This window comes from Trachurus japonicus, chromosome 11 (assembly GCF_045865225.1).
Source record: "Trachurus japonicus isolate A0001 chromosome 11, Traja_1.0".
Classification (NCBI taxonomy): domain Eukaryota; kingdom Metazoa; phylum Chordata; class Actinopteri; order Carangiformes; family Carangidae; genus Trachurus; species Trachurus japonicus.
The window spans coordinates 1,699,411-1,724,325 of record NC_140917.1 but is presented as its reverse complement, the minus strand read 5'-3'; the positions used below and the strand labels follow the sequence as shown (position 1 = coordinate 1,724,325).

Below are 24,915 nucleotides of genomic sequence, written 5' to 3'. Positions count from 1 at the left end.
TTATGTTTCTTTTGCGCACGTATGCACACGTCTAAGAAAAATTTCCACTGCCATGTGCAGGGGACAATAAAGGTTTTCTGATTCTGATTCTGATTCTGATCATCATCACTGTTTTTGGGGCGTTTCTTTTATATAGTTTAGTTTTATTAAAGGGTTACTTCACCCAAAATCGATAATTCACTCATTTCCTTCTCACCGTCATGCCAACGAAGGGTCTGGAGAACTTTCAGAGTCATCAAAACTCTTTAGGAGTTCCAGGGGGGGTGGAATTTCATATAATGGCGGCGTTTAGAGTTCACTTTTGTCCAAAACACACACTATGAAACATCCAGATACCTCCATACTGCTCCTCTCTACTGACCCAAGTGTCCTGAAGCCAAGACATGAAAAGCTGTTCTGAAAAAATTAATGTGATCTCTGTTTTTAGCCTTGTTGTAGCAGCAGCTCCCAGTGGCTGCGCGAGATTTGCTGCGATGTGTTTACATCATACATCCAACGGTTTACAACGACGAACGAACATCTCGCAGCAAATCTCACGCATGCAACCAAACAACAATGAACAACTTTTCCTTGTGGCGGCTTCAGGACACTTGGGTCAGTAGAGAGGAGCAGTATGGAGGTATCTGGATGTTTCATAGTGTGTGTTTTGGACCATTCAAAAGTGAACTCTATCCGCCGCCATTATATGAAAATCCATTGCCAGCCGGACCTACAAAAGCATTTTGATGACTCTGAAAGTTCTCCAAACCCTTCCTTGGTCAGTAGACGATTGGTGAATTATGGATTTTGGGTGAAGTAACCCTTTTGAAAACACTGCTGGTTGCTTAACGTACGTGGCAGAACAGCATGGTGTATTTGGACCGACACTCCTCGGAGCAGAACTCCTCCGTGGATCCTCCGTACTGAGCCGTCACCAGCTTCTTGGACATGGAGTGACAGTAAACACACGACTGACAGTGTTTCCCCCAGTTCATGGTCAGCTCGTGTCTGTAGAGCAGTTTACAGCCTGTTCACACAGAGAGAAGGACATATAAAGGACAGAAGATTATTTTATTTTATATTATTCTCTGGTTTTGCCATATTTGTGTTACTGTGTGGAAGTCTGGGGTAATATGTGTATAAAACCAACCTGTTGCCTCTGTACATATTACAAAAACGAGCCATAAGAACAGTTTTTAATGTTAGGTTCAATGATCACACTAAGCCACTTTCTGCATTAACATTTTTTGACTTGGTAAAATTTAAAACTGCATTAATCATGTATAAAGCAAAATATAATCTTCTTCCTGGTATAATCCAGAAATTATTTCATGAGAGGGAGGGTTGTAAAAGATATGACTTAAGAGGAAAACTCAAATTGCAACAGCAAAGTGTAAGATCGACTCTTAAAAGTATGTGTATTTCTGTCGGAGGAGTTATTCTATGGAATAGCTTGGATGTAGAAATTAAACTCAGCAAAAGTGTTAATCAATTTAAAAGTAAGTTTAGAAAAGGAGTGTTTGAAATGTATAGCAGAGAGGAGGAGAGACAAATGATGTAAACTAATGTGATGACTATGGGGGGGGGGGGTTGGAGAGTGACCTGGTGTTTTGGTTGTGTTAATGTTGTATGTGTGTTGTCTGGGGTTGGAAACTGATCAGCTCTGCTTCTTCCATCCCCATTTCAAACTGTGTTAGTTGTTGTTAGTGTTTGAAATAAATATGTTTGAAATAAATATGATAAAAAAATTAAAAAAAAGAGGCTTTAGATATATTTTTTTGTTATAAAGATATTTTTTGGGTTGTGTGTTTTTCCTAGAGTCTCTCGTCTCGTCTCACCGTCGCTGCAGAAGTGACAGTCTCTGTTGTTGATCCTCTTGGCGTCTCGGGTCATCTTCTCGATCTTGCAGTATTCACACAGACTCGACACGTAGTTGGCCTTCTTATACTCCAGGGAACAGTCCGCGTTGCACACAAACACCAACTTGTCCTGCACACACACACACAGAAAGACACACACAGACACACAAGGTTGATGTAAAGAAATCTGATTTTAAACTCTTAAAAGTGAAAACTTCCAACTTTTTCCTTTAAAGTGCCGACTCCAGAACGACTGCTGTTTTGTGTTTGTGCTGTTTAATGTGTTTTTATTTCAGCTTGTTTCACCTTAATCCACATGTTTAACTCATTGATGCCGCGCTGTTTTCCAAAGCTTTAATCCTGGTGCAAGCAATTTAGACCATAGTTGATGTTTTTGTACATCCATAGGGGTATTCTATGTTATATAGCTAGCTATGGACACATACTATGGCTCGTTTGAAAGGTGAAACTTTCTGCTTCCAATGGGGACAAACCGTTTATTTCTACATGCATTCGTTCCTCAGCAATTCCCAAACTAAACAGTGGCCAGTTTTCATCAAAATCCCTGCTTGTTTTCTAGAAATGGAGATATAGCGTCACTCTTATGACACTTACATTTCTGGATCAAAGGGCTCGTGTAAGATATACAGTATATTGTTGTTCTATTCACAGAACCACCATGAGGGGGCGCTACAAAGCAACAATAACACAACTACTGCTAGACCGGGGCGGGACTGAGATCCCTTCCTGTTCGGCTGCGAGCTGCAGGAGCCTCGCGGGTGAAAGCGGAGCGGCCGTGCTCCAGTCAAACTCTTTTTTCTCTGATATTTTGCACAAAAAACACACAAACGACGTCAGGATTGAAGTTGAACGTGTTCGCTAACTCGTAGCACCAAGCCGTAACAGTAGATTTAAAGATATCGGCTGTTTCATTCAGTAATGTTTGGTGCAGAGGGTTGCATCACGCGCCACTGAGTTGACCCAATGCAGCAACCATCAAAAGCCGAATTATTAGGGGTGGGAGAAAAAAATCGATTCACATAAATATCGCAATATCTTTTTTGACGATTTTTTAATCGATTTATTTTTTATTTTTTTGAATATTGTGCAATGTGCATTTGTTCGCCTTTTTTTACATACAGAGAGTCCAGGTTTTGAAAAGGGTTTAAGTTCACTTTATAATGGAGTATGTTAATTTATAGGCTCCTACAGTATTTGTGTGCAGATAAATGTTAAAAATGCAGACAAAAAATCGAGAGAATCGGCAATATCGTAGAATCGCAATTTGAATCGAATCGCCATCCAAAAAATTGTAGAAGAATCGAATCGGGAAAAAAGCATATTGTCCCAGCCCTACGAATTATGATAAAAAATGTGCAGATTGTGAGTTTTCATGAGTTTTTGATCGTCATCTATTTCAGTTCTGTTCATCATAGAGTTCCCAAATTCACACATGAGGTGTGTTAGAGTGTCTATTTTTGACTCTAACGATGGGACCAGTTTTTATTTCTCACTACTGCTGAACAAGTTGACAAACAAGACTTGAATAAAAACACAGTCTGGAGTAACGTTCACAGTCTTTACTGTTACTGTGACTTAGTGCTACAACTAAAATGCTTTGGACAAACGCGAGAAACTGAGAGACAGAGAGAGAGGAGGTATAATTGTAGTTTTTCAACACTTGCTTTTTATTGATTTTCCATTGATAAGGACAAACACACACACACACACACACACAAACACACTGTGTGTCTACAAATCATGACATGAAAAAGCCCCCAAAAAATAACTTTAGAACAAAAAGAGTCAATTTATCTTCTATCCACATTCAGTCAAATCCTATTTTACAATCTTCTTTAATGGATGTTAATTTATTCTGACCATGTTTTTTTCTTTTCTTTACACATAAAACCAAAAAATAATTAATTCCACACTAAATATCAAATATTAAAAGGTTTATAATCATCACGATTAGCTGTGAATTCATTGCACAGTTTTCTATTTGTTCTAAATGAGTAAATCTTCTACTGTAGTTTCTTCTTTACTTTTATTTTGTCTTTAATAATATTTACAATTAAATGAATTTCCCATTGGGGAAATTATACAAATGTAGATTTATGCAAATGTAACTTTATTACACTTTAACTAATGTAGTCTAACTATTGACCTATGGCTAAGCCACGCCCCCAAACGCGATGAGCCAATCAGAGTGCGCATAGCTAGCCCATACACTCGGACATTCTCTGCTTCCACGTCCATTGAAATGCATTGCAGTTAGTCAGTTTTCATTCGTTTTTATATGTTTTTTCTTGACATTTTAAGGTATCTAGGTATCCTGAGAGACTGGGTGATGGGGGGGATTTTTTTAACCTTTTCCCAAGCCACATCTCAACCGAGAGAAGTGTCTGCTCTGGATAAAGTTATGCAGTAGACCACAACACCAACTAAACCTGGATAAAATGAACAAGGATGTCTACATCTGTTCTAAGTTAAGTCAACAACGTATTTGAGGCAACATATTGTCAGAGATGTTTAGATGTTAGCCAGTATCACAACTAAGCATAAAGTCTGCTTGCTTAATGCTAACGTATAATGTAAAACTCCATAGACAGGCTAACAGAAATTAGCCCGTCGCTATCGGCGTTTCGCGGCAACCGACAGCCATAGCAGTAAAGCTAAGTGAAGTTTTGGTGACTTCCAGATGATATTTAATCTTTCTGGCTCCTGTGAAATGTCTCTACGGTGACAGCTGTTGCCATAGCAACTGTCACCGAGTGTTGACTGTTTGTCCGAGTGAGTGGAGGGGGCGGGGCTTAGCCAGAGGTCAATTGTAAACCCTAACAGTCTAGGTAAGTAAAGTAGTCCAATGTGGTGGCTGGTGTTACTCACTGGGTAAGGGTTATTATGGGATGGCCCCCCAGGTGGTTTTCTGGGCTGAAAATAAAATCAGAAACACAGGGAGTTGGATCAAACTCACCAGGACACGACGGTGAAACGGTGAAAAGTTTAAAAGGTTTGTGATGTTGTTGAAGTTCACACAACAACTCACCCTCCTTCTACGAATCCTCTTCTCTCTGCTCTCACTGGGCTCCACATGTTCCCGCACACTCTTCATCATAGACTGTAAAAACACATGGACGTAGCATCCGTGACGTCCCCCATTGGTTTTGGGGAGTCTGTTTTTGTGACTCCAATATGGCGGCCTGAACAGCGCCATGTTGGATTTACCCACTGGCCTCGAAGCAGCTGTCCACGGAGCTGTCACTCAACGTTTCCGCGCCCTAATTGGCCAGAGTTTTAACCTAATAACAGTAAAACGGTAGCCTGACCATCCAGACTACATCATTAACATGTCTAGTCTGGCAACGAGCGGTAGACCTCGGCTCAGTCCAGGGGGCGGGATGAAGGCTGTCTTTCAAACTGCCTCTGCACCAATAGGGTAGCGCTACGACCAATCAGAGCAAAGAGCAGGACGACGTTAGCCCGACAAGCCAATTAAAATGTATGTCGTCATGGCGTTAAGCCGCCCAACGACTCTCTAAACAGATAGAGCGCTGTGATTGGTCAACACAATCGGTGTTCGAGACTCAAAAAGTTCCTATGGCTCGTTTCTAGACCCACCTACGGAGCAAAGAGATCTGCTGCCGCTAGGGGGCAGCTAGACTTCTAGGCTAGTAAAACGGTAGAGTTTAAAAAAAATCCCCCCCCTCAGAGTGTGTGTGGGCGTAGAAACTATCGGTTGAGACCAAAAAACGTTCTGACACCAGGCTTCTAACATGTTTATTGAGGATGTAAAGTCTGTGATTTTAACATGGGGGTCTATGGAGAATGCTGCTTTCTGACACCAGCCCCCAGAGGAAGAAGAGGGGATTGCAGTTTGTTGAACGCGGAAGTGAAGAAGCTTCACTTCTCAGACCCACAACTGCCCCCTTCAGTTGCTCTTCATACTGGTCAATTTGTCCTCCAGATGTTTGTTCTCACTCTTGAGCCTGCTCCAATCAGTCTCCAGATGTTTCTTCTGCCTCAGCCAGATCACACAGCTCTCCATGATGTTCACTCTGTCCTGCAGATGTTTGTTCTCACTCTTGATCCTGCTCAAATCGGTCTCTGGCTCTTTCTGCACAGAGCTCTCCGGCCAGTTCACACAGCCCTCCAGATGTTCGCTCTCGCTCTCCATCCTGTTCAGTCTGGTCTTCAGATGTTTGTTCTCCTTCTCCAGATGTTTGTTCTCCTTCTCCAGATGTTCACTCTTTGTTCTCCTTCTCCAGATGTTCACTCTGTCCTGCAGATGTTTGTTCTTTCTCTCCATCCGAGCCGCTTTGTCCTCCAGTTCATGGACTTGCCTCGGTTTGCAAAAGCCGAGTTATGATTAAAAACTTCCAGATCGTGAGCTGTCATGAGTTTTTGATCGTCATCTATTTCGGTTCTGCTCGTCGTAGAGTCCCCAAATTTACACAATAAGGTGTGTTAAAGTGTCTACTTTCATTTTTCTTTTTTTTTTTTAAAGCAAAAAACGTCAACACATGGGAACAAAAAATGTAAAATTACGTGGTTGGCACTCAATGAGTTAATTGAGACTGAGATAGATGAAACGATGAGTAGCCCGGTCATGTCTGTTAAATATGAACCCACAGCAGCATGACGACGCTGCAAAAAACAAACAAAACCCTAAAATCCACAAATTATTAACATTACTTCTGTTTTAATAGCTCATTGTTTATAGCTCATTTATGATTACTGTTATTGATCGTCAGTATAATGATTATTTATCACTAATATTACTATTTACCAGAACTACAGCTGTTGTTATTATATTTGAGCTGAACGGACAAACAGACAGTGTATTAGTAGTTCAGTGTTTTCTATCATCAGTATCTCACAGTCTGGAAGTGAAAAAACTCAAACGATCCTGATTATTTCAAAATAAAAGCACTGTTGTTGTACAACATTTAAGAACATGTGAAGTTTCAAACCAGCGATGAAAGTACTGTTCAGGTGCGTTCATGTATTTTTTTGTCATTTATATTATCGGGGTTCCTACACATTTGAAATTTCAAAACGCCACACTTTTTCCAGACCTTAATTTTCAGACTTCTCTGTTAAAAAAAAAAAAAAAAGTATGACTTTTGAATAAATAGATGTGTTTCATGTAACTAAATTATGCAATTAATTGTTTGTTTTCATTATTCTGAATTTGTATGCCATTATTTCACCAAATAATTTCCAGGAGATTGTAGCTAGGTACAACAGCAAAATAATTAACCTAAATAACGTCAGATAAGACCAAACCCAGATAAGTATTAAGATAAATCAATTTCCATTAGGGGTGGGAGAAAAAATCGATTCACATAAATATCGTGAATATCATCGATAAGAATCGAATTGGGAGAAAAGCGTATTGTCCCAGCCCTAATTTCCATAGTATAATAGTTTACATTTTCCACTTTTTTATACTACTTTCTAATATCAATCACACAGCAGGTCAAATCTGTGAACTTCAATAAAACCCCACAGGGTGTGAGTCTGTACTGGAGCTCACAGCGACACACAGGTGCGTTACCTTGATCTGGATGACCTCGGGTCTGGACGTTATGCCGCTGCTGCACTGTGCACAGCTGAGTATGGTCTGTTGCTGCTGCTGCTGCTGTTGCTGCTGCTGCTGCTGCTGCTGCTGCTTGGCGGCTTCCTGCTCGATCTGACCCGGAGGGAGCATCTGGATCTGAGTGGATCCGATCGGCAGCTTGGTGAAGACGTTCAGGTGTTTCTGCGACTTCTTGAACTTTTCCTGTAACAGAAAAAAAAAACACATTTTAAAGGTTGCGTCCGTCTTAATCATCACCTCTGGGCTTCTAGTCCTGTGTGGTGGGGGCTGTGTCTGCAGCCCCCCCTCCCCCTGCCTGTATTTTGGTCTTTTGCTCTGTTTTGTTCAGGTTTTGTTGTGCATGTGGATGTTTCTGGGTGGAGTTAGAGAGTCGCCAGAGAGCACAGATATCTATGGCGAGAGAGTGTGTTTTCTCTCCAGCCAATGACGGAGCTCAGGTGAAGTTACGTGCAGAAGAGTAGGAGGTTCAGGGCTGCTAGCCGCGCTAGCTGTTTCTGATGCTAACGAGTGCTAGCAGCTAGCAAGTCTCTCTCTCTCAGCAGCAGCAGTCAGGAGGACAAAAGAAAGAAATACAGTCTGAGTGAAGCGCAGGAGCCGCGGACCGATTCCCCACCGTCACCGACACTGGTAACAAGTATGAGGACCGTTGTAGTGAGCTAGCTCGATGCTAACTTCGGCTAGCGCTAGCGGTTAGCATGCACGGCTAACACCGTCTTCCCAGCTCAGCACAACGACATAACATAACACGGAGGCTCCCGGTGTTGGTGACGGTCGGCTATCGGCCCACGGCTCCAGAGCTTCACTCGGACTGTATTTCCTTTCCTTTGTTGTCATGACAACGGCTGCTGTCTGGGGCAGGAGGCTACACAGCTTAGCCCCAGAGGAGGGGCTCAGTTTCAATGTTTTGTTTACAAACTGCAAGGAACAAAACTCCAGATCCAGGACGACAACAACAACAGGTCTTTATCCGACAGACACGTTAGTTACCTGGAAGGCCATGACGCAGGGCAGCATGCAGAAGTTCCTGATGGTCGTGTCCGACATGGCGAGGTGGTAGGCCGGCACCGTGTGCTTCCCACAGGTGTCACAGCTCAACCGGGCGCCTGGCGAAGAGAGGAAACTTTAGCTTCATGTTTCACTGTTCTCTCCTATCTTCACTGATTTATCTGGTCTCCTAGCTGTCCTAACGCTCTCTTTTTATCAATGTGCTGTAATATATTGTTTTTGTTTTGCTTTTTAGGGTGCTTATTGTCATCTGGCCGGGGACTGCAGCAGGATATTAGCCATGTTGGCTAAAGCAGCCCTTCTTACTGTTACTGATACAGTTGATTAATTGGGATTGTCTTCGACATAATAAACTAATAAACTAAACTAGCCTGGTTCTGATTTGTTGCCTATATCTGATTTTCCTGATATCTCCATTTCCACCTGCTTTGCTTGAGCGACACAATCCACATGTGCTGACGCGGTTTGAGCTGCCAACATGGAGGAGGAAATATGTGAACACAGATTTTTATTGTGAAGCGAGGACAAGAGAGAATTCATCTTCTCAGGAAACTAAATTCTTTCTCTGTCAGGCCTGTTACACTCTGTTGTTTTTACCAAGCATTTATTGAGAGCCTTATGTGTTTTTCCTTTATTTGCTGCTATTTCATTGTCTTGCAGTTAAAGACAGAAACAGCCTGACCAGTATTGTTAAGTCCTGCTCTAAGATTACTGGAGTGAAACTAAGAGACTTAAGTTCCTTCTGCAACCAGCAAATCCTCCGAAAAGCAGAGAGCATTTCAGCCTCCCTGAGCCATGTGCTTGCCGGTAAATTCTCTCTGTTGCCTTCAGGGCGCCGTTATGCCCTTCCTATGTGTAAAACAAATCGCTTCTCTAAATCATTCATCCTCTCTGCACTCAGACTTTTAAATTCTTCATAGGGTTTTATTCTTTTTCTTTATTTCTTAATTCTTAAAGCAATGTGGTTTGTAAATTATTTCTACTTATACAGTAGGCTATCACACGCTTTTTTTTAATATCTATTATCCATTCTAAGCTCCATGTTGTCTGATGTGTTGTATTGACTATTTATTTATTGACTATTTATTGTGGGCCATGTAGGCTATATGAACCACGACAACCTGCTGCTCAAAACTAATTGCCCCTTGTGGGATTAATAAAGTTGTTTGAACTGAATTGAATTGAAATAGGCCGGTGAATTACGCAGGTAAACAACAAGGACGCTGACGAAATGGACCAAAATATGTCGAGCAATTTCTCAGAGGTGCACAGAATAGAGTGTCCTTCTCAAGGCCTGGGCGTATGCAGCACGGGAATTATTATTATTATTGATGACGTACTGTATCAGGGTTGCAGACTGACTTTTTTAAAAAAAAAATGTTTACTCTGAGCCCAGTGGCTTCGTAACTTAAACATTTTTAGAAGAGCAAGCAGAAAATTTAGAGGCATACATCATAAATCGACTTGCAAATCAAATATTCACATTTCCTTTTCATTCATGATCTCCACTCACATTGGCCTGACACCTGTAATCACAGATTCTAGATTCTTTGAGTCGACCTTTACACATTTCATCAGTGTTAAAAAATGTTTTACTGGTTGTACGTGTGCAAGTACCGTAGATGACCATTTATTAGCCCGGGCGTTTAATATGCTAAATCGACTTGGACTCCAGGCGTTTATAAGAACCAGGCGCGTATTTGCAACAGGCTACAATTTATTTTTGCAATGAGCAGCACCAAACCATCATGCAAAGAACAAGGAGGTCACCATAGGAACACTGGAACAAAACTACTTTTTTCCCCGACGCATCAGACAATAAATAAAAAGACAGTTTGTCTGTGTAACCACGACACAGGGAGCTGATCAGAGCAGTGTTATGAATGATAACGGAAGGGGGGGTCGATCGCGGTAATTTCAACACTGTACATTAGCGCATTTATCCATATCCCTATATTCCTCAGTCTAGCGCGCCTGTGTTTGTGTGTCTGTGTGTGTGTGTGTGCGCCTGCATGCGAGAGAGAGAGAGAGCGAGAGGAGGGGCTGACTGACAGAGGTGAGAGCCGGTGAAGCGCTGTTAAAAAAAACTTTTGTTTTCTGTGCAAGACTATGGTAAACACTTAATCGCCCGGGCGTTTAATTGAACCGGCGTTTATTATGCCAAATGAGGTCGGACCCCGGCGGCTGTTAGAGCACAGGCGCGTATTTGCACGCGGGCGATTATTTGGTCATCTACGGTAGATGTAAAAATGTACTTGCATTGTCTCAATTTTTATGGGCAGAATGCCTCCATTTAGGGGCAGACTGGAGCCCTGTGTATGACTCACAATGCAAGGAAATAAATATCCGTTATTCTGTTTAGACCACAGATGTATTGGCAGATATGCAATTCCTATCCAGTTTATTTCCACATAGGCCTGAATCTGATCTGACAACGTCTGATTTCATGTGACAAATCCGATCTGAGCCACTTGAGATGAAAAATGTCTGAATGAGGTCACTGGAACCATGTTGTGTAAAGACGGCCTGAGTTTCACTGGAGAAACGTTGACAGTCAGAGATGAAGTGGAGTTGTTGGTCACCTGAGGCGCTGACGGTTTGAACCTTGAAGGCCATGACGCAGCTGCTGCTGCAGAACAGGTTCACCGTGTCGTCGCTGTTCCTGTTGTCCACCATCTCCGCCAGCAGACGGGTGGTCCGGCACATCAGACACGACAGGCTCAGCTTGGTTTTCTGTGCAGAGAGAACATGAGGAGTTAAAGGGATAGTATCATTTTTTTAAAGTGTGGTTGTATGATCTCCAAATAGCCCCTAAGTACTTTAATTGCAGTAGAAGACTCTCTGCACTCCTCCCGTTAGCAACGCCAGCCCATAATAGCCCTGCCCAGAGATTTACAACATACATTGTTGTGAACAGACCCAAAGAAACGGCCTATTTTCACGGCCTAAAAGAGGTTTTACCTGAAAAAAAATACACAGTTCCATTGTTCGCTATAATATAATTTTTTCCAGCCCTTCAAAGTTCAGGAAAAACACAGTTTTTATTTGGACCTAACCAACTCACATATCCCTCCACCCAGGGTTAGCGCCCGCCGATCAGCAGTTGGTTAGGTCCAAATAAAAACTGTGTTTTTCCTGCACTTTGAAGGGCTGGAAAAAATTATATTATAGCGAACAATGGAACTGTGTATTTTTTTTCAGGTAAAACCTCTTTTAGGCCATGAAAATAGGCCGTTTCTTTGGGTCTGTTCACAACACTGTATGTTGTAAATCTCTGGGCAGGGCTATTATGGGCTGGCGTTGCTAACGGGAGGAGTGCAGAGAGTCTTCTACTGCAATTAAAGTACTTAGGGGCTATTTGTAGATCATACAACTACACTTTTAAAAAAATGATACTATCCCTTTAAGTTACAACACACACACACACACACACACACACTCTCCCTCTCATGGCGTCGCTGTGTTTCACCTCTTTGAATTTGCTGAGACACTCGGCGTTGCAGAGCGTCTTGCTGCTCTCGCCCATCTTCAGCATGATGGGTTTGCTGTGGCAGTACGAGCCACAGTTGGCGCAGCCGGCCATCGCCAGGTTGTTCACCGAACGGAACCGGTTGAAACAGGCGTCGCTGCACATCTTGTGGACGGCGCCGCTCAGGATCACCTCGTGTTTGCTCTGCTGGAAACAACGGACCAATCACGTCACTTACACAGGGTCAGACCATTAATAACATGCAGGGTGGACAGTTGTTTATTGACTCATCTATTATATTTAGTTATTATTACCTCTGTTTTTCTCCTATGTTGCTCAGGGAGTTACTTCTAACTCACATCATTAATACTTAACTTTATAAAAACAAGACAAGACCTATAATAAACTAGAAAAGTCTAGAAAAATCTGATGTATATGAATTTAGGAATAAAAATTTGCCACTTTAACATTTTATTTCTGTAATGGTAATTTCAATCTTTTTGTGTTTCAACCTCTTGCCCGGGGTCTTTTTCTTTTACCATCACCACTCAGGTGAGGACTGACGTTTCCTTGCAAAGAAATAAAAAGTTGTCGGCCGGCAGAAGTCTTTATTTCATTATTCACCAACAACAACAACAGAGGACTTCCACAACATTTCCCATCTGTTTGTGCATATTTTAATAATTATAGAAATAAAGTTTACTGTTGGGTTTATTATGTGGATACTAGGGCTGTCAATCTCCCCCCAAAATCAGATTCAAATTTCTAATGCTTCTTATATTAAATATTCAAAAAAATGTTTTAACTCATTATTAAAGGAACAAAGAAACCAGAAATATTCACATATAAGAAGCTGAAATCAGAGAATTTTGACTTCTTAAAAGACAAATCAAACCGATTATTCGATTATCAAAATAGTTGACGATTAATTTAATAATCGATTATTGTACAATTAATCGATTAATTGTTGCAGCTCTAGTGGATACAGTTGGAGAAGGAAGGGTAAAAATATAAAACTGAAGACGTCTGTTGATTTAGAAAATTAAGTAGCAGCTGCAGCCGGATCTGCATCACTGAATTCTGGGAAATGATGATGATTTTCTGACATAATATCAATGAAACCATCAATAATTAAAGTAGACTAAAGTAGACTCACCACGCAGTATCTGGTGCACATGCTGCAGAGGGACTGTGGGGCGGCCGGCTGCCCGGGGGCGTTGGCCGCGGTCGTGGCAGCTTTCCTCAGGTTGCAGTTCTTCTTGAAGTTGAAGGAGGTCAAACAGTTCTCGCTGCAGAACTCCCTCATGAGGCCTTTAGTGTCGGGCGCCAGGATGACGTCCTGAGGCCGAAATATCACCCTGGAAACAGAGACAGAGACAGAGAAAAGAGACGTGTGACGATGCGTTCATGGTCAGTCACTAGGTGTGTTTCCATTTCCCCTTGAAATGCCCAAAACCTAAATATTGAAATTAAAAACTGGTAATGGAAACACCTACATTTCGAAAAAACTCTCAAATATCGCAAAAAAGTTTTTACGCTCTCATGAGGTGGTTTTTTGAGACGTATCGATACAAACGTGTATCGCAAAAGTGTAATGGAAACACTTTTTTTTGCTTTTCTACACGTCACCGGAGTTGTGTGTGTCCACGCTTTGTTTATATTTACTATCCATTCTAAGCTCCATGTTGTCTGATGTGTTATATTTATTTATTGACTATTTATTGTGGGCCATGTAGGCTATATGAACCACAACAACCTGCTGCTCAAAACTAATTGTCCCTTGTGGGATTAATAAAGTTGTTTGAATTAAATTGAATTGAAATAGGCCGGTGAATTACGGAGGTAAACAACATGGACGCTGACGAAATGGACAAAAATATGTCGAGCAATTTCTCAGAGGTGCACAGAATCAATCCTTATCAAGGCCTGGACGTATGCAGCATGGGAATTTGCCACACGGGCTTTGCCTTTCAGCAATCAAGCGCTGTTTTCGTCTTTGTTAAAAACAGCAACAGCTGTAGGCAGCTGAGATCGCTGTGCCATCACCATAGAAACGCAAGACGCTTTACGGCTCACTCGCAAAACACCTTTCAATGGAAACACCCGCAAATAGCAATTGCACTTTTTCGAAGTTTCAGAAATATCGCTTTTATTTTGTGAAAATCTGTAATGAAAACACAGCTACTGTGACGTCGTGCAGAAGTGACTGACTTGTGGCAGTTGTTGCAGATCTTGGTTCCTCCTCCCCCCCGGGCGTTGGGCAGCGACGTGGTGAGACAGGCCGTGGTGCAGAACAGCGCCGGCGAGCCCATCCTCTGGAACGCCGTCTGCCCCTTCAGCAGGCTCTTCTTGCAGTGGGAGCAGGACATGGTGGCGGACGGAGGGTTGACCACCGGCAACATCTGGGGACGAGCCGGTGGCGTCACGGAGAAGACCGAGCCGATCCTCAGGTCCTCCTGTCCACGAGAGGTCAAAGGTCAGACGGAGATAAGAGACAGGGACAGAAATTACAATGGAAAACCACATTGTCACAAACTCCAAGGCTGAGATCTCCAAAGAGAAAACTCCAAAGATGGAGATGTGAGCACCTCCCACTGTTCCTCCCACTTTACAAATAGAGGCCCAGTTGAGGCCTTCCCCCTTTTCCTTTGTCTCCAGACTCTGTGTGTGTGTGCTGGTGGTGCTCACCTGAGTTTGCCATGCGTGTTTGACTTCATCTCAATCTAAACTTATTTCAACGCATTAAGGTTAAGGTCAATGTTTAAGTTTCAAGTATTTTACCATGCCTAAGTTTAACGAGAATCATTTGGTTTGATGTGTTTATGGATAATGAACTTAAAAGATTGATTGTATTCTAATTTAATGGTATATCGTTGTATTTATCAGGCATGAATTACTTTGTTTCCTTTCTTTCTTTTCTTCCTTTTAGAACCATGGCACTCGGTGACACCACCCCCTCAATTCAAACGTTAAAACAAATAAACAGAGATTAAATGCAAAGCAACTTCTGTGTCCTGGTGGTTTGTGTGGCTCCAGTCTGAACCTTCACAACAAAATTGGTCCTTCGAGCCGGAGACTGAGCCACACTCAACATGTCCACAGAGCAACTTAAAATGACTGATTCAGCTGATTCAGAGGCTGTTCGCATTAACCCGGTTGATGGGCTGATCACTGATGAAGCGCAACCCTTCACACAACTGGTCAGAGTTTGGATGGAAAAACATTGTGAGGTTTTTTATAAGAGACATCAGGGTAGTGGAACAAACTGTTGGAGGATGTGTGGTTCAGATGGGGCCAACCATTATCACTTATTTTGGGATTGTCCGAAACTTTCATCTTTCTGGCATGACCAGTGGTGTAGTGGTCGTTGGACGCGAGGGTGCGGCGTCCCCCCAGTCTTTTTTTTTTTTTTTTTGAGAGGAACTAAGCAGGATTTCTCCCGTGGCCATGCTACATTTTCACCTTAAACCAACACTAAGGAACTTTTCAACCTTCATACAATAGTTTCAGAACTTTTGTGATGGTACATCGACTTACAACAGGTTGAATGACACCTCTGTCATGGCCTGAGGGGGTCTGTATCATTATGGTCTGTATCGCCTTCACTGGCACTAAGCAGCTTTGAGGAGCATGGTGGGAAACCAGCTCTCACTTAAAGGGATAGTTCAACATTTTGGCAAATTGGCCCATTGCCATAATTGCTATAGTCATAGCAGTAGGTTCGTTACCTTTAATTGTAGGTGTAAGCTATTTTTAGTACAGCGGAGCGCAGCAGCTGGCTGCTCAGAGCTACGCTATGGAGGCTAAGGGAATTTCTTGGTTTCCCTCATTAAACTCATCAAATACAAAATCCCAAAACTCCACAGCGCTTTTGTAGACAAGTTGTGAGCTGCACAACCACCACGCTATGAGATAATGACGGAACGATACGAAACGGAGCCGTTTTCGAGGTAAATTCATACAAAACCGCTGATGCGCGTTGCGTTCAGGGACCGTTTTTCAGCAAGCAGTCTCCGTATTTACCCTGTATTTACCTCGAAAACGGCTCCGTTTCGTATCGTTCCGTCATTATCTCATAGCGTGGTGGTTGTGCAGGTCACAACTTGTCTACAAAAGCGCTGTGGAGTTTTGGGATGTTGAATTTGATGAGTTTAATGAGGGAAACCAAGAAATTCCCTTAGCCTCCATAGCGTAGCTCTGAGCAGCCAGCTGCTGCGCTCCGCCGTACTGAAAATAGCTTACACCTACAATTAAAGGTAATGAACCTACTGCTATGACTATAGCAATTATGGCAATGGGCCAATTTGCCAAAATGTTGAACTATCCCTTTAAGTTTCACTTTCACTTTTGCGGGTCACAACAAGGATGGAGCAGCAATATGGCACCTTTCTGTCGGATTGTGTATGTGTGTTTACTGTGAAATGATCCGCTGGAAACAGAAACTTAGTTTGGACGTCTTCTGTTAATTTCCATGCACCGGGAGATCAGGATGTTTATGGCGCTACGCGCTAGTGCTCATGGGAAATGGAGTCTTCCTTCAGGCAAAACACTACCGCTTTGGGCCACTGGCGCCGCCAAACTCAACCACAACTGAAAGTTCTTTAGTACTGCTTTAATTAAAAAGCTCTGGAGTAATTGTGATTGTTAACTACATAACTTGTAACTTGTTATGAGTGAAAACCAAGGGGGCAGTTGTCGGTCTGAGAAGTGAAGCTCACTTCCGCGTTCAAAAAACTGCAATCCCCTCGGCTGTCGCTGGGGGCTGGCTCCAGAAGCAACTCCAATTGAGCCCCATGTTAAAATAGCCGATTTTACAGCTTAAAAAAACATATTTACAGCCTGGTACATTTTATTTTTTTGGTCTCAACCGATAGTTTCTACCCCCGCACACACTCTGAGGGGGGTGAATTTTTTTTAAACTCTACTGTTTTACTGTTATTAGGTTTAAAGTTCTGGCCAATTAGGGCGCGGAAACGTTGAGTGACAGGTCCGGAGACCGCTGCTACGAGGCCAGTGGGCGGGCTCTCGGCCGGCCAACGGCCGCACCGCTCCAAATATGGCAAGTAGAATCCAACATGGCGCAGCTCAAACCCCCGTAGTAGCGGCACAAAACAGATTCCCCCAAACCAACGGGTGACGTCACGGACGCTACGTCCATTCTTTTTACAGTCTATGGTGAGAACGGAGGATCTCTGTCTCCACCTGGCGTCTGAAAACCTTGCAACATCAGTGTAGTTACCTGGTCGCTGCCCCCTAGTGTCCCAGCTGTCCTCTCTGCAGCACCGCAACACAAACGCGCTTGTAATCTGCATTATTTTGTTATATCCACTGCTCCATCTATTGATTTTTTGACGGCTTTGTTGTAAACAAATGCACATGGCCAGGCAGAGGTGTAGCAAAGTAACGGGCGATTTTTTCCACTGGATGCGGATTCATTTCAATTCTGTGTGAGTTTCATGCATCATGTGTTATGATTAGGTACTAGGCCTACTAGGTCTGGTCTAAAAGTTGTTTGTCTGTAACACTTTGTCTTGGACTTTCAACACTTTGGAGTGAATGATTGCGACAGTGGCATTAGGCTGGATAACAATTAAACATTACAGTCTTGTTCAGTGAAACTAAACTTAGTGTGGCAGTGGATGGTATTTCAATGACGTCACATATTTATTTCAATGACGTCACAGATTTGGTATTTAGATAGCATCCACCCAGTAAAAAAAATCCCTACTACACCACTGGGCATGACATTCTTAATTGTCTGGAGTATATGTTTCAAATGACTATACAATTTGATGTCAGCTCAATGTATTTTTGTACCATGGCATTACATATCCAATCAATAGCAGACAAATATCTAATGAAGACATTATTGATTTGAAATGGCTACAACCTAACACACCGACACTGGAAGACTGGCAAGGGACTGTTCACCAAATCTACATCATGGAGAGACTGACATTCGCTCTAAAATTGCATTTGAGGAGAGTTGGTGGTCAAAATGGATCAGATATATAAGATCACGGGGACCTGAACTGCTATTAGTACCCCTATTACATGGCTTGAAGTACCAGTCTATTAATCTTGATGGAAAAATGAGCAAATCTGACGACTTTTGTTCAAATGTTCTTATTTAAAACATTATAAAATGAAAGGGAGAGTAATGGCTATGTTAGCACAATTGTCCAAATACATGTTTTTGTTTAGCTCTGTATGTGTGTAATGGTGCTGAAATGACTTAGTATGTTTCTCCCTGATTAAAAAAAAGAAAGAGGGACAAGCGACAAGGGGTCGAAGACACAGACAGAAGTCAAAGAAGTCAGAGGAAGGGGTGGGCAAAATGGGTAAAAAAAAACTATCTTTTTTTATTTTTTATTTTCTGATAACAATATTACAAAAAATGCAGGAAAACTCGTCTACATCATTTTTATTTATTCCAACCAAGGCACTTACACAATTTGACAATATCATGGCACATCATGATCACAACATTTCTTTCATTGGTTGGAAGGGAGCAGGGAGAAGATACATCTTATATTGCCTGCCCCTCACTCATTATCTAATTATTCTAGTAATCTGTCACTAGAATAATTAGATATTGAGTGATATGATATTATATTCAATGAAAATTAAGCAATAAAACAATGACTTACAAGACTTCTTAAAAAAAAAAACATTTTATTAAAGCTGTACAGAAAAGAATTGAATTGAATTGAATTTGAGCCCACTCTGGGTCATAAAATTAGTGTAAAAAACTCATCTATCAGACGATGTAGGCCAAACTTTGTGCAAAATTCTATTTTTGATTAAATCCGGGATGAAAGTGTGGTGTTTTTTTTTCGCATTGGATAATGCAGGCGCACGGATTTTACGATTATATATGTTGTATGGATGTTTTACATGTACATGGCAGCTGTCATAACTCCCTTGCCCAAGACAAATTTCCCCTGGTGGGACAAATAAAGTTTATTCGATTTGATTTGATTTGACATCAGGACCATGAGAGGAGCAGAGTGACACATTTACTTAAAAGTGAAGTCCGTCCTTGTAGAAGTCTGTGTGGCAAACATATCTATGGTCTTCTCGTACCAGTCTGGATTATGTCTGAGAGATTCCAGAGTTTTCCTCTCAATTGCAAGCACTGCCAAGTTCCTCTGTCGTTCTTGTCCCACTGTGTTTCTTGTGTACGTTTTCAGTCTTTTCAGACAAGAGGAACTCCTCTCAACCCCGGCAGATGTAGCGCCGATTGTGGCGATAAGAGACATGAGTCTGTACAATTCAGGCATTGCATCGCTCAGTCCACTGGCTTTCATTGCCTGTAATGAATCACAAAGCTTAATGCTGCCACCTTGAATCTCCTTGTCACTGTAATAAACCTGCAACTCAGACTTCAGTGTCGCCAGGTCAAAGAAAGGGCCATAGTTATCCGACAGACTTTTGAATGCAGCCGAGGGGAAGTCTGCTTTGGAGATCAGGAATTTGTCAACATCCAGAAGCTCCATGAATTTCAAACATCCAAGGTTTTGATACCTCTGACCAATCTGACTTTTAACACTTGCATGGATGGAGTTATACAGCTGCCTGTAAACTTGTCTGGGATCCTCATTACCTTGTCTTCGTTTTCGTCTGTGCACAAGCTCCGGATCTTCTGTAATATCTGCTGCTCTACTGAAAATCCTCTCAAACGCCTCCTCTGACTTCAGCTCCTCCACGTTGTCCATGAGACTCCCAACAGTCCTTTCACAAAATGAAACATCCATTTCTTTTGTCTGCAACGCATCAAACGCTGCATCTGTCTTGGAGAAGATTTGCTCACATGTTAAAAGCAAAAACATGAATTCAAAGTCTTCTAACTTTGTCTTCAGCCCATCTGCTGTTCTTATAGACTCGTCATCCATTGAGGGGTGATCGATGATCCGAGTGAATGCGTCTATCAGTCTGTCTCTGTTTTGAGCCACTGTGTTGACGATGCGAGAGGTGAAGTTCCAACGTGTCGGTGCACATCTTGGCACTTTGAAACGCCCAGATTCTTCCAGCACCATTACTCCTTTGGTTGATTTGCAAAAATAGGAGCTGAACCCACCAAGGGTAGCAAAGAAAATCTTGGCCTTGGGGATGCTTTTCAATCCTTGGCTGAGGACGAGATTGAGACGATGTGCGTAGCAATGCACGAAGACCGCACTGGGAGCAACCGCTCGCACCTTAGCTTGTAAGCCGTTAAGATCTGAAGCCGCAACAGCAGCGCCGTCGTAACTCTGTGCAATGAGCTTCTCCACAAAGTTCAGACCAGACATCTCTGACTGCAGTAACTCAAAAACGGACTGAGCATCCCGGCCATTGGACACATCAAAAAAGCCCAAAAAGCGTTCCTGAATTCTGCCGTTATCGTCTATGTAACGGACAATAACAGACAATTGAGAGTGACAGCTCACATCGTTTGTTTCATCAACCTGCCAAGCAAAAAAGGGTGCTGCAACCATCTCTTTGTTGATCTCACTTTTAATTGTTAATGCAATTGCAGATATCAAATCATTCTGAATGGTTTTAGACAGGCCAGAGAATACGTTAGAATTTTCAATATGCTCTGCTAATAGGCTGTCATAGCGTGCTATCAAGTCCACCAACTCCCTGTAGTTGCCCTTGTTGGCCGACTCCTGCCTCTCATCATGCCCTCTGAAAGACTGCTCTTGCATCCCAAGGTAAGATGTTGCATCAATGAGACGGATTAACGCATCTCTGTTTCGTCTGACTTTATTGTAGGTTGCTCTCTGCAAACGCGCTCCCTCGTCGATCGACTCATTGATGGGCACCCAACCAAAGAGCTTCAGCCTACTGTTGGCTGTGATGTGGTCAACACACTTGTCGTGTCTTTTTGTAGCCCTGTCCAAATTCTTGATGTCACAGAATCCTTGAGAAGACCAGGTGTTGTGAGTTTTAGGATTCCCCATCAAAAGGCACGGCCAGCAATACAATTTGTTGGTTTTTGGACTGGCAGTTAGCCAAGAATATCTGTCATACCAGATATTAGTCAGCTTCGAATCCTTCTGCTGACTGCGACCAAAATTTCTCATCATTATTATCTGAGGGGTGGGTCGTCCAGCAGTCTTGACCCGCATCTTTGTTGCATGATCCAAGCTGTGGAATGGCTTCGTCAACAAAAAGTCCACAAGATCTTCTTCTCCATCCCGCTCTCGGCATCTGCGTCCATGTCCCTCAGTCTTGCTGGCTGGAGTAATGCTTGCCTCATTAGCAATAGCACCACCACTTTCCTTCAAAGAAAGAATAAAACGTATAAGTGAATAAAATTACTTCTCTTATTCACCACACTTCAAGCAGTCTTTATTTGTTTACCACATTTATCATGCCATATGTAAAGGATAATGAATAGTTTGGAGGTTTTTATGGAGAAATAAACCCCGATAGGTTGTATGGATACAACCTGAAGGGGTTTAATTTTTCCATAACAACCGAACAACTATACATTATCCCGGTAATTACACGGTTTACGAGTGAACTAATTAATTTGAAACATAATGTTGATCAAAATACGACTTTCATCAATATATAATTGCATCATTTAGCGAATCTGCAAGTCCGGTCACGTGAGCTGTTTTGCTGAGCCTCCTCTTGGTCGTGCATTTGTAGCCTTTGATAATCAATCAATGGATCGATGGATGACCATACACGTGTTACGATGTGTGTATTGTGTGTCGTCATATCTGTCATAAACAAGAGGTTATGGGGTGCGTTTGTGTCGCGGAGTTGTTTCCAGTTGGTTTCCAGCCAGGATGTGGAAGGAGCCTCACTCTCCCTGTAACAAGTTACAAGTCATTTATCTAATATTACAATTAGTCCAAAGCTGTTTAATGACGGTAAAAGTGAAACAAAAGGTAAATATCCTGCATATTTTCTCTTTTCTGTGCTCCTCTGATCAGAGCAGCGTCCCTAGCAACGGTTATACTGTTGTTATACTTGACGACGGTCATTACACAGAAATAACGGACCGTAGAACGCAGCGATGGACCAATCAGAGAGCAGCATTCAACAGAGCTGTGTAATAAACTCGTATAAATCTCAGCTGAGACCTTCAACTCACCGGAACATCTCCTCCATGCTGTGCAGTCCCTCAGTAATCCGGTCCAGGTACGTGCACGCCAGGCCGCTGAAGTAGCTAGACACGATGTGAGGCTGTGCGAGCAGCCTCGTGGAGCACTCTTCTGCTCCCCGCCTTTCCCTCCACTACCGCGCGCCGCTGACTAGCTCAAGCTAACAAGCTAACTACCTTTCTGCTCATAAAACTCAAACGTAAATCTAAAAAAGTAAATGTTGAACTGTTGTGAAAACAACTAAAAGAAATATATATATATATATTTATAAGCTCTGGCCTGAGGCTCAGAGGTTACCATGGCAACTTGAGGTGGTTGCCAATGACGATAGGGGCCCCCCAGGCTGCGGCAGACAGAAACGTGGAGAAAAAGAGCGATTTTCTGCCTCTGCACTGGTCTCACATTGGGGCTTATTCTGACAAAACGGTAGCTCATCTCAGGAAAAAAATACAGACCGTGAGCGTCACAAGGACTTGCTGAACGCTTTGGTATGATTTTGGTGTTTCTACAGTAAATATTTTGCATAAACATGCAATTTTAAAACAGGGGTCCGTTCTGCTTCTCTCAGAAAATCTTTGTATTGGAGTCAATGAGGAGCAGAGACAGACGTGGCCACAGTTAAAGGCTTCCAATTCAAATTCTGTAAGTCTCTCTGATTTATTGAGCACATTGTGAGAGACAGAACAGGTTTGTCTACAAATTTGGAAAAAAATCATGTGTGTAGAGCGTAAATTGTGGCCGGGAGGAGTGTGGAAAGACAAAAGTTTCAGACGATTTCAGACAACTTCTCCCACTCTAAGCGATAATGTCACCCACTCTGAAACGAACATTCCGTGCAATACACACCCATTATAATCTCATAATTTCTCCAAAAATGATCATGGTCATTGATCAGGGATTGATCAAAAACTATACGACCTATCAAAACGTGGAATAATACATCAATACACAAGACTTGTGTCTACTGTTTAAAGTTCAAATGAAGTCTCTAGGTGAAAGTATCCCTGAGCAGTAGACGTTTGAAAAACTCCAATGATTGTTCTTTTTCGCCGGTCCCATTGACTTCAATGCAAAAAATGTTCGCAAAAATTCGTAAAATTCGTATTCTGTTGAGAAAAGTAATAGGACACCGATTAAGACGCACGTTTTGATCTATAAGTTGTCCGAATCAAAATTGTGTCCGGAAGAGGAATACTAAAGATGACTAAATACTAAAGAGTCAGTGCCCTTATTAAGAGGAGTTAAACAAGGATGTCCCTCGTCTCCGTATCTGTTTTTAATTGCTATAGAAATGTTGGCAATCAAAGTGAGATCAAACAGTGACGTGGAGGGATTAGAAATACGCGGACGATGCTAGTTTCCTTTTGAGTCCAAACAATCCTGTTTGAAAGCTCTTCTCAAAGATCTGGAACTCTTTTCAAAGATATCCAAGAGTACCCGTATGCAGGGACATGGGCGCCGCCATTAGCCCAGATCCATACCGGAAGTCACAACCGGAAGTTGCTCTTCTTCATGTGTATCATTTCTATCATGTAGATAAAAAAAATAACTCAGTAACTCAATGGTCCATAATAAAATATTGTTTTCCAGCGGATATCTTAGTTACAACATGATTGAGCTATAAAATATTTTTTTGCATGGATCGTTTATTAAGTTATTGAGTTATTTAAAAAACGCTGCTAACGGCTAACAGCTAGCGCCGAACGGCTAACGGCTAGCGGCTAACGGCTAACGGCTAGCGCCGCTCCTGCTGACAGCAGACCAGAGAGAGAGAGAAAAAATAAATGAAATGTCGTTGGTGGGTGCTTTGGTTAGGGTTAGGCAATGAAGAAAGGAGTTGGTTAAGTTTAGTAAAAAGAGCAGGTAGAGGCTAGACAGGCCAGAGAGAGACGAAGAAGAGCAACTTCCGGTCGTGACTTCCGGTATGGATCAGCTGGGCTAATGGCGGCGCCCATGTCCCTGCACACAGGTCCCTCTCAAGATATCTGGTTTAAAAACTAACTTTGGAAAATATTTGATTCTTAGAATGGGAACATTAACATTGTCATTGGACCAATGACAATGTTTTTGAGATTGTTCTATAATGCTGGTCAGGGTGACTCACTGAGTGACTCTTTACCACAGACTTGGGATTTCTGTTTCTGATTTCTGAAAATGAATGCTCTTGTTTACAAATGAGAGAATAAAAGCTATTAAGCACAGCATGGATGCAGGCCAATTTCGTAATGTACAGGAAATTAAATGCTGTTTGCCCACACAAAAAAGCGATATCGGATCGGAAAATACCAGGATCGGCCGATCTTCATTTTGAAAAGATCGGAATCGGATCAAGACGGGACATCCCTAGTTACGGTTGCTGCCTGTGGGAGATCACGTTATCACCATGTGACTGAATCCTGCCCGCTGATTGGCTCCCGGGGCACGAATTAGAAAATGTGTGAGAAAACCCACCGACCACAAATCAAATCTGATCGAGAGGTTCTACTCCAGGTAAACAGAGACGTGTGTGTGTGTGTGTGTGTGTGTGTGTGTGTGTGTGTGTGTGTCACCTTTGCAGCGTTGGGCTCGTCCTTCACGCTCGCCGTAGACGACACCAGCGCCTGCTCGTACTCCTCGTCTATCGGCTCGTCCTTCACTTTGAACTCTGGCGGCGACGGAGACGTCTTGACGGAGCGAAGTTCTCCCTGTTTCTCCTGCAACGATTTTAAAAATAAATTTAAAAAAAACAATTTTCAGACTCTGACAACTCTTCATCCACTGAGCCGACGTCATGCGACTTAATTCTCAGACTCACAGCGTCTTTCGGTAACGACAGTTTCACGACTTTCATCCCGTTCATCAAGGCCGCCGGCGAAGAACTGTCTCTTCCTGAGGGAACACGAGCAACATGTGTGTTTA

The 24,915-nt window shown here is 42.4% G+C and overlaps 1 protein-coding gene across 1 annotated transcript in view; it reads right to left on the bottom strand.

Moving 5' to 3' along the window:
* Positions 1 to 24,915, bottom strand: part of LOC146977876 (zinc finger MYM-type protein 4-like) — a 53,634-nt gene that overhangs the window by 18,148 nt on the left and 10,571 nt on the right. The window contains exons 4-13 of the mRNA XM_085790622.1: positions 24,812 to 24,885; positions 24,567 to 24,710; positions 14,126 to 14,370; positions 13,071 to 13,272; positions 11,915 to 12,118; positions 11,028 to 11,178; positions 8,428 to 8,543; positions 7,399 to 7,623; positions 1,818 to 1,968; positions 834 to 1,006 (exon numbers count right to left, since the gene is read on the bottom strand). Coding sequence (XP_085646748.1) covers positions 834 to 1,006; positions 1,818 to 1,968; positions 7,399 to 7,623; positions 8,428 to 8,543; positions 11,028 to 11,178; positions 11,915 to 12,118; positions 13,071 to 13,272; positions 14,126 to 14,370; positions 24,567 to 24,710; positions 24,812 to 24,885 — 1,685 coding nt within the window. The remainder of the gene's footprint in view (positions 1 to 833; positions 1,007 to 1,817; positions 1,969 to 7,398; positions 7,624 to 8,427; positions 8,544 to 11,027; positions 11,179 to 11,914; positions 12,119 to 13,070; positions 13,273 to 14,125; positions 14,371 to 24,566; positions 24,711 to 24,811; positions 24,886 to 24,915) is intronic.